At 34.3% G+C, this 15790-nt stretch overlaps 2 protein-coding genes across 2 annotated transcripts; both read left to right on the forward strand.

Annotated features, from left to right (window-relative positions):
* Window positions 1–5007: 5007 nt before the first annotated feature.
* On the forward strand, window positions 5008–5827 carry LOC140142365 (paired mesoderm homeobox protein 2-like). Its single transcript, XM_072164334.1, has 2 exons — window positions 5008–5324; window positions 5453–5827. Exons 1-2 carry the CDS (start codon window positions 5160–5162, stop codon window positions 5825–5827), a joined length of 540 nt encoding a protein of 179 aa, XP_072020435.1. The 5' UTR covers window positions 5008–5159.
* An 8474-nt stretch (window positions 5828–14301) lies between these two features.
* On the forward strand, window positions 14302–14851 carry LOC140142367 (paired mesoderm homeobox protein 2-like). Its single transcript, XM_072164335.1, has 2 exons — window positions 14302–14466; window positions 14594–14851. The coding sequence occupies exons 1-2, from the start codon at window positions 14302–14304 to the stop codon at window positions 14849–14851; spliced, it is 423 nt and encodes a 140-aa protein (XP_072020436.1).
* Window positions 14852–15790: the final 939 nt, after the last annotated feature.

The raw sequence follows: 15790 nt of genomic DNA on the forward strand, positions 1-15790 counted from the left end.
AAGAAGAGTGAAGGATCATCCAGACTTCTTCGAAGATCTCCATCGTATGAAGAATTCTCGCCGTCCAGTTCTACGTCATCGTCTCGTCCATCGTCTGTGGAGCCGACTTCACCTGACACATGCCCATGGTCAACGTATTCGGAATCACCGTCTTTGTCTCATCTGAAGATACCAACTGTTCCTTCACCGCCTTCAAGTCGTTGCAGAGAAGCTTGTTGTTCTCCTCCAGCCATCACTTTGTCTCCTCCTTCATTCAGGTTTGCCAACCTGTCAACTTTTAGTTTTGAAGACAATTTGTGGCCTATTTCTGATGACTTTTTATATTGAATTATTTAATTACATTTTGCTTTAAAAACTCATAGGCCAAATATCTGTATATATAAATTTGCTTTATAATAAAATCATGATGTTAAATTTGCAACAAAATGGAACACCATCAACTGGATTATTTAATTGTATTTGTATTTTTTTTTTAATCTGTACGTCTATTAACTGTATAATAAATTTACTTAGTAATAAAACACGGTGTTGAACTGGTAATAAAATGAAATATTATTTAAATAATTATTGCCACAAATATTGAAGAGTTGCTGTCGTGTGGATATGATTTCAGTATTGAGATTAGTAGCCTGCGCACCACTCTCGAGAGCAATATGGTGTTTCACGATGGTCGTGTTTTTGAAGTGTCTAGTGATGACGTATGTCATGAATTCCAAAAATTAAACATCACTAAATCAGCTGGTCCAGACAATATAACACCCAAATTGCTCAAATTGTGCGCTGAACAGTTAGCGGACATTTTTGCAATCATGTTCAATTGGTCTTTCAGATTGCAGTTAGTTCCTGATATCTGGAAGCGTTCTTGCATAATCCCCATTCCAAAGAAATCTGTCATCTCTTGTATGAATGATCTTAGGCCTGTCGCGTTAACATCAATTCCGATGAAAGTGTGTGAAAGATTATTCAAGAAAGCATTGTTCGACTATGTTCAAGACCACATTGATCCTCTGCAGTTTGCCTACAGAAGTAATCGTAGTTGTTCTGATGCTATTTTGTTCTTGTTGGAGAAAATGTATTATCATTGCGAAGGTACTGCTAGGTTTGGCAACACAGTCAGGACAATGTTTTTTGATTTTTCGTCCGCTTTCAATACCATTCAACCGCACTTGCTGATTCAAAAATTAATGGACAGTAGTAGCGTGCCTAGTTCTTTCATGGCCTGGATTTTAAATTACTTAACCAATCGTTCTCAATATGTCAGACTTACGTCCAACGGTACATTGTCTCATATGCTTACATCTAATACTGGTGCCCCCCCCCCCCCAGGGTACAGTTTTAGCACCATTCTTATTCACTATTTACACGTCCGATTTCAGATCGAATGACCCTGCATGTCCTGTTATTAAATTTGCGGACGATAGTGCCATGATTGGGCTAATTGCCGATGATGATGATACTGTTTACCAACAACAGCTTGTTCGGTTTGTCAACTACTGTGATGCCAACTACTTAGAGCTAAATGTCTCCAAAACAAAGGAAATGGTTGTTGACTTTAGAACCTCTAAAAGTCGTTCTCCAGGTCCCGTTGTCTTAAAAGGAGGTAACATAGAGCGTGTGTCATCATACAAGTACCTTGGCATCATGATAGATGACAAGCTGAACTGGCATATACATGTTGATCACATGGTTAAAAACTGAACTCTCGCATGTATTGTTTCAGGAAACTAAATTTCTTTCATGTCAATTCTCGTATTCTCGCATTGTTTTATGATTCAGTTGTAGCAAGTGTTTGGCGATATTGTTTACTTTGTTGGGGAGGGAACATTACCATAGGGGACAGACAGAGGGTGGAAAGGGTAATTAAAGAAGCTAGTAGAATCATAGGCTCACCACGACAGGCTTTCGAGACAGTGTATACTGATCTTTTGTTGAAAAAGCTCACCGATGTGATGGAGGATCCCCAACATCCACTCCACCATCGCTTGTCATATCACCATAACTCAAAATCTGGTCGTATGCAACTGCCCCGTGCAAATACAGACAGGTACCTGAACTCATTTGTTCCTCAAGCTATTTTTTATCATAACTTGAAGTACCGTCGTTAATTTATGTTTTCATTCCATTTCTAGGGAGTACCCTTGAATTTCATTTTGCTTATAATAACTGTTTTTGTATAATGCTTGTTCTCTAAATGTAGTTTTATGATCTCATATGTGCATGTAATTTCCAGAAATGGATTAATAAAGTTTAACTTGACTTGACTTGATATGGCAATTTATAGGTATGTTTGATGCGATAAAAGGTTTTGCAATATGAAATAGAGCGCTATAAAACCATATCGGAAATTAGTTGCTATCTTCAGTAGATAAATTTGCTTTATAATAAAATCATGATGTTAAATTTGCAACAAAATGGAACACCATCAACTGGATTATTTAATTGTATTTGTATTTTTTTTTTAAATCTGTACGTCTATTAACTGTATAATAAATTTACTTAGTAATAAAACACGGTGTTGAACTGGTAATAAAATGAAATATTATTTAAATAATTATTGCCACAAATATTGAAGAGTTGCTGTCGTGTGGATATGGCAATTTATAGGTATGTTTGATGCGATAAAAAGTTTTGCAATATGAAATAGAGCGCTATAAAACCATATCGGAAATTAGTTGCTATCTTCAGTAGATAGCGTTCTCATTACTTATGCATTCAAAGATTTTAGATCCAATAATACGAATAAAGCGAAGCACAAGAACTTCGATGAAAGTCATTCACTCTATCATTTGCCGTGTTTTCTTCAACGTGAAAGCTATTTTTGAGAAAGTCATAGCAACATATTCTATAACCATGATATCGGTTCTAGATTTGTTGTGTCAGTGTACACCTATAGTTTTAAAACGCTTAATTTGGAAAATGATTTAATATGAATGTTTTACTTGAATCTTATTAAACGATGTTCTTGCAAAACCTCGCGAATGTTTTTATTCAATCTCACAAAACTATAATAGCGCTGCATATTTCTGGAATCTTGCGTACATCTTAAAGTGACAAATGGATTCTGAAGTGTCAAGCACTAGAGAGACAGAAAAAAGAATCACTGCATTTCCGGCGCAATATTTTGAATCTAATTAGAGAGTGCGTGTAGTGGCGGTATTAACGTGTGATCATCCCGGAAGTCATCAAATTCTACTCAATCAAAATCAGTATAGGTGTGACGGTACTTTTAAAACTTACTGATTTATTGGACCTAATGTCTTTTATTTTAGTATATAAAGGGTACAGTGCCGATTCTCTCGCAGTATAAAAAGCAATGATATCAAAACAGAACTATCACTTAAACTTGTGAGTTCATTCTGTATACACATTTTGTACCTAATATCTTATTTTGCCTGACTCGAAAAATGTCGAAAGCAGTGCCAAAATCAAATCGCCGTCGCAGTCGTATTAACTATACTTCTCATCAGCTACAAAGTATGGAAGCCGTATTTGCTGATAACCAGTACCCTGATTATAGGTCAAGAGAAGCGCTGTCTGATGCTATTGGTTTAACGGAATCCAGAATTCAGGTAAATATAAGTTATAATTATTATTATTAATTTGCTATTATTAATAATAACAAAAAAACCACGCATTCTCATATTAAAATAATTTTGTTCAACATAATCTAACATTATTTCTTTTTCTTATTTCGCAGGTATGGTTCCAGAATCGACGCGCTCGACATAAGCACAGCCAAAAAGTGAAGAAGAGTGAAGGATCATCCAGACTTCTTCGAAGATATCCATCGTATGAAGAATTCTCACCGTCCAGTTCTACGTCATCGTCTCGTCCATCGTCTGTGGAGCCGACTTCACCTGACACATGCCCATGGTCAACGTATTCGGAATCACCGTCTTCGTCTCATCTGAAGATACCAACTGTTCCTTCACCGCCTTCAAGTCGTTGCAGAGAAGCTTGTTGTTCTCCTCCAGCCATCACTTTGTCTCCTCCTTCATTCAGGTTTGCCAACCTGTCAACTTTTAGTTTTGAAGACAATTTGTGGCCTATTTCTGATGACTTTTATATTGAATTATTTAATTACATTTTGCTTTAAAAACTCATAGGCCAAATATCTGTATATATAAATTTGCTTTATAATAAAATCATGATGTTAAATTTGCAACAAAATGGAACACCATCAACTGGATTATTTAATTGTATTTGTATTTTTTTTTAAATCTGTACGTCTATTAACTGTATAATAAATTTACTTAGTAATAAAACACGGTGTTGAACTGGTAATAAAATGAAATATTATTTAAATAATTATTGCCACAAATATTGAAGAGTTGCTGTCGTGTGGATATGGCAATTTATAGGTATGTTTGATGCGATAAAAAGTTTTGCAATATGAAATAGAGCGCTATAAAACCATATCGGAAATTAGTTGCTATCTTCAGTAGATAGCGTTCTCATTACTTATGCATTCAAAGATTTTAGATCTAATAATACGAATAAAGCGAAGCACAAGAACTTCGATGAAAGTCATTCACTCTATCATTTGCCGTGTTTTCTTTAACGTGAAAGCTATTTTTGAGAAAGTCATAGCAACATATTCTATAACCATGATATCGGTTCTAGATTTGTTGTCAGTGTACACCTATAGTTTTAAAAACGCTTAATTTGGAAAATGATTTAATATGAATGTTTTACTTGAATCTTATTAAACGATGTTCTTGCAAAACCTCGCGAATGTTTTTATTTAATCTCACAAAACTATAATAGCGCTGCATATTTCTGGAATCGTGCGTACATCTTAAAGTGACAAATGGATTCTGAAGTGCCAAGCACTAGAGAGACAGAAAAAGAATCACTGCATTTCCGGCGCAATATTTTGAATCTAATTAGAGAGTGCGTGTAGTGGCGGTATTAACGTGTGATCATCCCGGAAGTCATCAAATTCTACTCAATCAAAATCAGTATAGGTGTGACGGTACTTTTAAAACTTACTGATTTATTGGACCTAATGTCTTTTATTTTAGTATATAAAGGGTACAGTGCCGATTCTCTCGCAGTATAAAAAGCAATGATATCAAAACAGAACTATCACTTAAACTTGTGAGTTCATTCTGTATACACATTTTGTACCTAATATCTTATTTTGCCTGACTCGAAAAATGTCGAAAGCAGTGCCAAAATCAAATCGCCGTCGCAGTCGTATTAACTATACTTCTCATCAGCTACAAAGTATGGAAGCCGTATTTGCTGATAACCAGTACCCTGATTATAGGTCAAGAGAAGCGCTGTCTGATGCTATTGGTTTAACGGAATCCAGAATTCAGGTAAATATAAGTTATAATTATTATTATTAATTTGCTATTATTAATAATAACAAAAAAAACACGCATTCTCATATTAAAATAATTTTGTTCAACATAATCTAACATTATTTCTTTTTCTTATTTCGCAGGTATGGTTCCAGAATCGACGCGCTCGACATAAGCACAGCCAAAAAGTGAAGAAGAGTGAAGGATCATCCAGACTTCTTCGAAGATCTCCATCGTATGAAGAATTCTCACCGTCCAGTTCTACGTCATCGTCTCGTCCATCGTCTGTGGAGCCGACTTCACCTGACACATGCCCATGGTCAACGTATTCGGAATCACCGTCTTCGTCTCATCTGAAGATACCAACTGTTCCTTCACCGCCTTCAAGTCGTTGCAGAGAAGCTTGTTGTTCTCCTCCAGCCATCACTTTGTCTCCTCCTTCATTCAGGTTTGCCAACCTGTCAACTTTTAGTTTTGAAGACAATTTGTGGCCTATTTCTGATGACTTTTTATATTGAATTATTTAATTACATTTTGCTTTAAAAAACTCATAGGCCATATCTGTATATATAAATTTGCTTTATAATAAAATCATGATGTTAAATTTGCAACAAAATGGAACACCATCAACTGGATTATTTAATTGTATTTGTATTTTTTTTAAATCTGTACGTCTATTAACTGTATAATAAATTTACTTAGTAATAAAACACGGTGTTGAACTGGTAATAAAATGAAATATTATTTAAATAATTATTGCCACAAATATTGAAGAGTTGCTGTCGTGTGGATATGGCAATTTATAGGTATGTTTGATGCGATAAAAAGTTTTGCAATATGAAATAGAGTGCTATAAAACCATATCGGAAATTAGTTGCTATCTTCAGTAGATAGCGTTCTCATTACTTATGCATTCAAAGATTTTAGATCTAATAATACGAATAAAGCGAAGCACAAGAACTTCGATGAAAGTCATTCACTCTATCATTTGCCGTGTTTTCTTCAACGTGAAAGCTATTTTTGAGAAAGTCATAGCAACATATTCTATAACCATGATATCGGTTCTAGATTTGTTGTGTCAGTGTACACCTATAGTTTTAAAAACGCTTAATTTGGAAAATGATTTAATATGAATGTTTTACTTGAATCTTATTAAACGATGTTCTTGCAAAACCTCGCGAATGTTTTTATTTAATCTCACAAAACTATAATAGCGCTGCATATTTCTGGAATCGTGCGTACATCTTAAAGTGACAAATGGATTCTGAAGTGCCAAGCACTAGAGAGACAGAAAAAAGAATCACTGTATTTCCGGCGCAATATTTTGAATCTAATTAGAGAGTGCGTGTAGTGGCGGTATTAACGTGTGATCATCCCGGAAGTCATCAAATTCTACTCAATCAAAATCAGTATAGGTGTGACGGTACTTTTAAAACTTACTGGTTTATTGGACCTAATGTCTTTTATTTTAGTATATAAAGGGTACAGTGCCGATTCTCTCGCAGTATAAAAAGCAATGATATCAAAACAGAACTATCACTTAAACTTATGAGTTCATTCTGTATACACATTTTGTACCTAAGGGACCGTTCACAAACACTTGTAAGGGGGGGGGGCCTGATGCAAAAAGGGGGGCCCCGAAAAATTTTGACCCTCCTAAGGGGGCCCTGAAAAAAAATGGCCACAAATTTTTTGGGAAAATTGAGTTTATATGCTTTTCTATGGGGTTGACCGATAATTTTCATGTCAAAAAGGGGGGGGGCCTGAAATTCTCGAGGTCTGTAAAGGGGGGCCCCGAAAAATTTTCGCGATAAAATTTTTTTGCATCAGGCCCCCCCTTACAAGTGTTTGTGAACGGTCCCTAATATCTTATTTTGCCTGACTCGAGAAATGTCGAAAGCAGTGCCAAAATCAAATCGCCGTCGCAGTCGTATTAACTATACTTCTCATCAGCTACAAAGTATGGAAGCCGTATTTGCTGATAACCAGTACCCTGATTATAGGTCAAGAGAAGCGCTGTCTGATGCTATTGGTTTAACGGAATCCAGAATTCAGGTAAATATAAGTAATAATTATTATTATTAATTTGCTATTATTAATAATAACAAAAAAAACACGCATTCTCATATTAAAATAATTTTGTTCAACATAATCTAACATTATTTCTTTTTCTTATTTCGCAGGTATGGTTCCAGAATCGACGCGCTCGACATAAGCACAACCAAAAAGTGAAGAAGAGTGAAGGATCATCCAGACTTCTTCGAAGATCTCCATCGTATGAAGAATTCTCGCCGTCCAGTTCTACGTCATCGTCTCGTCCATCGTCTGTGGAGCCGACTTCACCTGACACTTGCCCATGGTCAACGTATTTGGAATCACCGTCTTCGTCTCATCTGAAGATACCAACTGTTCCTTCACCGCCTTCAAGTCGTTGCAGAGAAGCTTGTTGTTCTCCTCCAGCCATCACTTTGTCTCCTCCTTCATTCAGGTTTGCCAACCTGTCAACTTTTAGTTTTGAAGACAATTTGTGGCCTATTCCTGATGACTTTTTATATTGAATTATTTCATTACATTTTGCTTTAAAAAACTCATAGGCCAAATATCTGTATATATAAATTTGCTTTATAATAAAATCATGATGTTAAATTTGCAATAAAATGGAACACAATAAACTGGATTATTTAATTGTATTTGTATTTTAAAAAAATATGTACGTCTATTTCTGATGACTTTTTATATTGAATTATTTAATTACATTTTGCTTTAAAAAAAAACTCATAGGCCAAATATCTGTATATATAAATTTGCTTTATAATAAAATCATGATGTTAAATTTGCAATAAAATGGAACACAATAAACTGGATTATTTAATTGTATTTGTATTTAAAAAAAATATGTACGTCTATTAACTGTATAATAAATTTACTTAGTAATAAAACACGGTGTTGAACTGGTAATAAAATGAAAAATTATTTAAATAATTATTGCCACAAATATTGAAGAGTTGCTGTCGTGTGGATATGGCCATTTATAGGTATGTTTGATGCGATAAAAAGATTTGCAATATGAAATAGAGCGCTAAACCATATCGGAAATTAGTTTTCAGTAGATAGTGTTCTCATTACAAAGATTTTAGATCTAATAATACGAATAAAGCAAAGCACAAGAACTTCGATGAAAGTCATTCACTCTATCATTTGCCGTGTTTTCTTCAACGTGAAAGCTATTTTTGAGAAAATCATAGCAACATATTCTATAACCATGATATCGGTCTAGATTTGTTGTGTCAGTGTACACCTATAGTTTTAAAAACGCTTAATTTGGAAAATGATTTAATATGAATGTTTTACTTGAATCTTATTAAACGATGTTCTTGCAAAACCTCGCGAATGTTTTTATTTAATCTCACAAAACTATAATAGCGCTGCATATTTCTGGAATTGTGCGTACATCTTAAAGTGACAAATGGATTCTGAAGTGCCAAGCACTAGAGAGACAGAAAAAAGAATCACTGCATTTCCGGCGCAATATTTTGAATCTAATAAGAGAGTGCGTGTAGAGGCAGTATTAACGTGCTGTGTGATCATCCCGGAAGTCATCAAATTCTACTCAATCAAAATCAGTATAGGTGTGACGGTACTTTTAAAACTTACTGATTTATTGGACCTAATGTCTTTTATTTTAGTATATAAAGGGTGCAGTGCCGATTCTCTCGCAGTATAAAAAGCAATGATATCAAAACAGAACTATCACTTAAACTTGTGAGATCATTCTGTATACACATTTTGTACCTAATATCTTATTTTGCCCGACTCGAAAAATGTCGAAAGCAGTGCCAAAATCAAATCGCCGTCGCAGTCGTATTAACTATACTTCTCATCAGCTACAAAGTATGGAAGCCGTATTTGCTGATAACCAGTACCCTGATTATAGGTCAAGAGAAGCGCTGTCTGATGCTATTGGTTTAACGGAATCCAGAATTCAGGTAAATATAAGTTATAATTATTATTATTATTAATTTGCTATTATTAATAATAAAAAAACACGCATTCTCATATTAAAATAATTTTGTTCAATGTAATCTAACGTTATTTCTTTTTCTTATTTCGCAGGTATGGTTCCAGAATCGACGCGCACGACATAAGCACAGCCAAAAAGTGAAGAAGAGTGAAGGATCATCCAGACTTCTTCGAAGATCTCCATCGTATGAAGAATTCTCACCGTCCAGTTCTACGTCATCGTCTCGTCCATCGTCTGTGGAGCCGACTTCACCTGACACATGCCCATGGTCAATGTATTCGGAATCACCGTCTTCGTCTCATCTGAAGATACCAACTGTTCCTTCACCGCCTTCAAGTCGTTGCAGAGAAGCTTGTTGTTCTCCTGCAGCCATCACTTTGTCTCCTCCTTCATTCAGGTTTGCCAACCTGTCAACTTTTAGTTTTGAAGACAATTTGTGGCCTATTTCTGATGACTTTTTATATTGAATTATTTAATTACATTTTGCTTTAAAAAACTCATAGGCCAAATATCTGTATATATAAATTTGCTTTATAATAAAAACATGATGTTAAATATGCAATAAAATGGAACACCATCAACTGGACATGTTGCCTTTAAAAGCAGGCTGAAAAAACGTTTCATCGGTGAATATGATTTGGCATAGACACTACATGTTTACCCTCGAAGCTTTACGGTAGTTGTGCTTGATTTTCTCATTATACTTAGCTGCTATCCAATCTTTGTATTGTGTTCCCCATGTGTTCCCTTTGTGTGCTTTAATTATCTTCTACTGCTTGCATTCCTACAATAGTAGCCACCGAACTTCACATTAATACTGCATCATCAGAATCATCATCAGAAACCGTAGGCGTTTGTCTCCATTATGCTCTTGACGTAATTAGTAGCTATGACCTTCACTATTCTTCTCTTTCTCTTTTCTTTTCTTCCCTTTCATATCCTTTTCTCTTCTTTTCTTTCTGTCGGATATGTGTATGTGTATGTTTGTGTGTCCATGAGGTCTCTGCACCTCACGCCCCGCGTTTAGCAGAGTCCTCGTCAATCATCTCTTTTCCCTCTCAATTTCCTTTGCTCAACAACCTAGTTTAGAATTGTATTACTATACTTTGTATTTATTGTATCAATGACCATTTAAAATGTATTCTGATAAGCATGCATTATTATGTTGTTGTATTTATTTATATTATACTGACATAATTGTTACTAATTGATTGTATCGATATATAATTATACCATTAATTCTTGCCTCATATTTCGTATTAATTTTGACCATTCATTATATCAATGATCATTCATATATTTTGTATAATCTAATGCTTGCTTAATCTTGCTTGATAATTAATCATGCAGTACTATATTGTATTATCATTATTGTTATTATTTGTGTTATTATTATTATTATCATTATTATTATTATTATTATTATCATTACTGTCATTTAAAATGTAGTCTGCTTAAGCATGCATTATTATATTACTGTATTGACTTACATTATATTGATTTAATCGTAAGCTTGATTATACTATTGATTCCTGATTGTATTTAATATTCTAGCTTTATATATTTTGTATTACTTTGTTGGCTTTTATGTATTACATGCATTTTGATGATTGATGAAAATAAAATATGAATGAATGAATGAATTATCTAATTGTATTTGTATTTAAAAAAAATATGTACGTCTATTAAGTGTATAATTAATTTACTTGATTTGATTTGATTTGATTTGATTTTATTCGGTACTCAGAAATTACAATGTAAATAGACAATTAACAATAATATAAGATGTACACATTTTTAAAAACAACACATTAGGATGATAAAACATTATAAAAACATTATAAAACAGCAGAGCACCAAGGATAGCCCAAAAAGCTTTTCAAAAGAAAAGCTTATTTCCATTGGGGTCCGTAAACATATATGAGGGGAGGGGGAATGCAAAGAACACTGAAGACAAAAAAATATGAAACACCAACACAAAATATTGCACATGAAGTGAGACCAGCTCACTTAATAAAACACGGTGTTGAACTGGTAATAAAATGAAATATTATTTAAATAATTATTGCCACAAATATTGAAGAGTTGCTGTTGTGTGGATATGGCCATTTATAGGTATGTTTGGTGCAATAAAAAGTTTTGCAATATGAAATAGAACGCTAAACCATATCGGAAATTCGTTGCTATATTCAGTAGATAGCGTTCTCATTACTTATGCATTCAAAGATTTTAGATCTAATAATACGAATAAAGCGAAGCACAAGAACTTCGATGAAAGTCATTCACTCTATCATTTGCCGTGTTTTCTTCAACGTGAAAGCTATTTTTGAGAAAGTCATAGCAACATATTCTATAACCATGATATCGGTTCTATATTTATTGTATCAGTGTACACCTATAGTTTTAAAAACGCTTAATTTAGAAAATGATTTAATATGAATGTTTTACTTGAATCTTATTAAACGATGTTCTTGCAAAACCTCGCGAATGTTTTTATTTAATCTCACAAAACTATAATAGCGCTGCATATTTCTGGAATCGTGCGTACATCTTAAAGTGACAAATGGATTCTGAAGTGCCAAGCACTAGAGAGACAGAAAAAAGAATCACTGCATTTCCGGCGCAATATTTTGAATCTAATTAGAGAGTGCGTGTAGTGGCGGTATTAACGTGTGATCATCCCGGAAGTCATCAAATTCTACTCAATCAAAATCAGTATAGGTGTGACGGTACTTTTAAAACTTACTGATTTATTGGACCTAATGTCTTTTATTTTAGTATATAAAGGGTACAGTGCCGATTCTCTCGCAGTATAAAAAGCAATGATATCAAAACAGAACTATCACTTAAACTTGTGAGTTCATTCTGTATACACATTTTGTACCTAATATCTTATTTTGCCTGACTCGAAAAATGTCGAAATCAGTGCCAAAATCAAATCGCCGTCGCAGTCGTTTTAACTATACTTCTCATCAGCTACAAAGTATGGAAGCTGTATTTGCTGATAACCAGTACCCTGATTATAGGTCAAGAGAAGCGCTGTCTGATGCTATTGGTTTAACGGAATCCAGAATTCAGGTAAATATAAGTTATAATTATTATTATTATTAATTTGCTATTATTAATAATAAAAAAAACACGCATTCTCATATTAAAATAATTTTGTTCAATGTAATCTAACGTTATTTCTTTTTCTTATTTCGCAGGTATGGTTCCAGAATCGACGCGCACGACATAAGCACAGCCAAAAAGTGAAGAAGAGTGAAGGATCATCCAGACTTCTTCGAAGATCTCCATCGTATGAAGAATTCTCACCGTCCAGTTCTACGTCATCGTCTCGTCCATCGTCTGTGGAGCCGACTTCACCTGACACATGCCCATGGTCAATGTATTCGGAATCACCGTCTTCGTCTCATCTGAAGATACCAACTGTTCCTTCACCGCCTTCAAGTCGTTGCAGAGAAGCTTGTTGTTCTCCTGCAGCCATCACTTTGTCTCCTCCTTCATTCAGGTTTGCCAACCTGTCAACTTTTAGTTTTGAAGACAATTTGTGGCCTATTTCTGATGACTTTTTATATTGAATTATTTAATTACATTTTGCTTTAAAAAACTCATAGGCCAAATATCTGTATATATAAATTTGCTTTATAATAAAAACATGATGTTAAATATGCAATAAAATGGAACACCATCAACTGGATTATCTAATTGTATTTGTATTTAAAAAAATATGTACGTCTATTAAGTGTATAATAAATTTACTTGATTTGATTTGATTTGATTTGATTTTATTCGGTACTCAGAAATTACAATGTAAATAGACAATTAACAATAATATAAGATGTACACATTTTTAAAAACAACACATTAGGATGATAAAACATTATAAAAACATTATAAAACAGCAGAGCACCAAGGATAGCCCAAAAAGCTTTTCAAAAGAAAAGCTTATTTCCATTGGGGTCCTTAAACATATATGAGGGGAGGGGGAATGCAAAGAACACTGAAGACAAAAAAATATGAAACACCAACACAAAATATTGCACATGAAGTGAGACCAGCTCACTTAATAAAACACGGTGTTGAACTGGTAATAAAATGAAATATTATTTAAATAATTATTGCCACAAATATTGAAGAGTTGCTGTTGTGTGGATATGGCCATTTATAGGTATGTTTGGTGCAATAAAAAGTTTTGCAATATGAAATAGAGCGCTAAACCATATCGGAAATTCGTTGCTATATTCAGTAGATAGCGTTCTCATTACTAATGCATTCAAAGATTTTAGATTTAATACTACGAATAAAGCAAAGCACAAGAACTTCGATGAAAGTCATTCACTCTATCATTTGCCGTGTTTTCTTCAACGTGAAAGCTATTTTTGAGAAAGTCATAGCAACATATTCTATAACCATGATATCGGTTCTATATTTGTTGTATCAGTGTACACCTATAGTTTTAAAAACGCTTAATTTAGAAAATGATTTAATATGAATGTTTTACTTGAATCTTATTAAACGATGTTCTTGCAAAACCTCGCGAATGTTTTTATTTAATCTCACAAAACTATAATAGCGCTGCATATTTCTGGAATCGTGCGTACATCTTAAAGTGACAATGGATTCTGAAGTGCCAAGCACTAGAGAGACAGAAAAAAGAATCACTGCATTTCCGGCGCAATATTTTGAATCTAATAAGAGAGTGCGTGTAGAGGCAGTATTAACGTGCTGTGTGATCATCCCGGAAGTCATCAAATTCTACTCAATCAAAATCAGTATAGGTGTGACGGTACTTTTAAAACTTACTAATTTATTGGACCTAATGTCTTATTTTAGTATATAAAGGGTACAGTGCCGATTCTCTCGCAGTATAAAAAGCAATGATATCAAAACAGAACTATCACTTAAACTTGTGAGATCATTCTGTATACACATTTTGTACCTAATATCTTATTTTGCCCGACTCGAAAAATGTCGAAAGCAGTGCCAAAATCAAATCGCCGTCGCAGTCGTATTAACTATACTTCTCATCAGCTACAAAGTATGGAAGCCGTATTTGCTGATAACCAGTACCCTGATTATAGGTCAAGAGAAGCGCTATCTGATGCTATTGGTTTAACGGAATCCAGAATTCAGGTAAATATAAGTTATAATTATTATTATTATTTTGCTATTATTAATAATAAAAAAAAAACACGCATTCTCATATTAAAATAATTTTGTTCAACATAATCTAACATTATTTCTTTTTCTTATTTCGCAGGTATGGTTCCAGAATCGACGCGCACGACATAAGCACAGCCCAAAAGTGAAGAAGAGTGAAGGATCATCCAGACTTCTTCGAAGATCTCCATCGTATGAAGAATTCTCGCCGTCCAGTTCTACGTCATCGTCTCGTCCATCGTCTGTGGAGCCGACTTCACCTGACACATGCCCATGGTCAACGTATTCGGAATCACCGTCTTCGTCTCATCTGAAGATACCAACTGTTCCTGTCTCTTTTAAACGGGACGTGAAATAATGTTTACCATAATTACCTGGTTGTCATAAACTATGTTTTGATTACTTTACCATGAATTTATTATATCTTCATGGTATTATAGTGTTACTGTCACATATCTTCTTCCTATGTTCCCTCAACATCAACTTCCTTTTCCAACCCACCAAATCCCGTTTTGCCACCTCACAGATTTTTAATCTAATTTAATTTTCGGCCCGCACTTTTTGTCCCGTCTGCACCATGTCCGATTTGTCTAATTTTATGTCGGAACACCAATTTATTCCATCCCAATTCAACAGCGTACTCAATCCCCAATCCCAAACTTCAGATAACTCCTGTAATATTGACCATAACCTACAATGCGACTGTGAATACTATGATACTAGCTCAATCATTAACGAAGGTGCCCTCCGCCAAAATAATTTTTCACTATTCCATCACAACACCAGAAGCATAAACAAAAAAGCAAATACTATTGTGGACTATATTTCTATTCTGAATCATGATTTTGATATTATAGGTTTTACAGAAACCTGGTTCAATTCAACTGACGAGTCCAATTTAACAACTATGACAGAATAGACTGTTTACGCTCCGAAAGATCCGGCGGAGGTGCGTCCTTATTCATCCATTCTAAACATAATTTCATTCAAAGACCTGACCTTAAAATAAAAGCCCCTGACTGCGATTCTGTTTTCCTCGAAATTCCTGACAAAAATATAATCGTTGGCATTGTTTATAAACCAGACTATGTCGACTACCATCAATTCATTTCTGACCTAGAATCAACCCTGAACACTATTTCAAATGAAAGGAAAAAAAGTTTTATACTAGGCGATTTTAATATTGATCTCTTAAAATTTGACCAAAGCCATCAGGTCAACACATTCGTTAATCTTATGTACGCCTATTCTTTTTTCCCCTGCATTGATCGACCCACCCGAGTTTACACAACCAAGA

Source organism: Amphiura filiformis, chromosome 20 (assembly GCF_039555335.1).
Source record: "Amphiura filiformis chromosome 20, Afil_fr2py, whole genome shotgun sequence".
Lineage (NCBI taxonomy): Eukaryota > Metazoa > Echinodermata > Ophiuroidea > Amphilepidida > Amphiuridae > Amphiura > Amphiura filiformis.

Coding starts and splice junctions, on each gene's coding strand:
- LOC140142367 (XM_072164335.1), top strand. CDS start 14,302: ATGTCGAAAGCAGTGCCAAAATCAAATCGCCGTCGCAGTCGTATTAAC. Junction 14,467..14,593: donor TAACGGAATCCAGAATTCAG/GTAAATATAAGT, acceptor CTTATTTCGCAG/GTATGGTTCCAGAATCGACG.
- LOC140142365 (XM_072164334.1), top strand. CDS start 5,160: ATGTCGAAAGCAGTGCCAAAATCAAATCGCCGTCGCAGTCGTATTAAC. Junction 5,325..5,452: donor TAACGGAATCCAGAATTCAG/GTAAATATAAGT, acceptor CTTATTTCGCAG/GTATGGTTCCAGAATCGACG.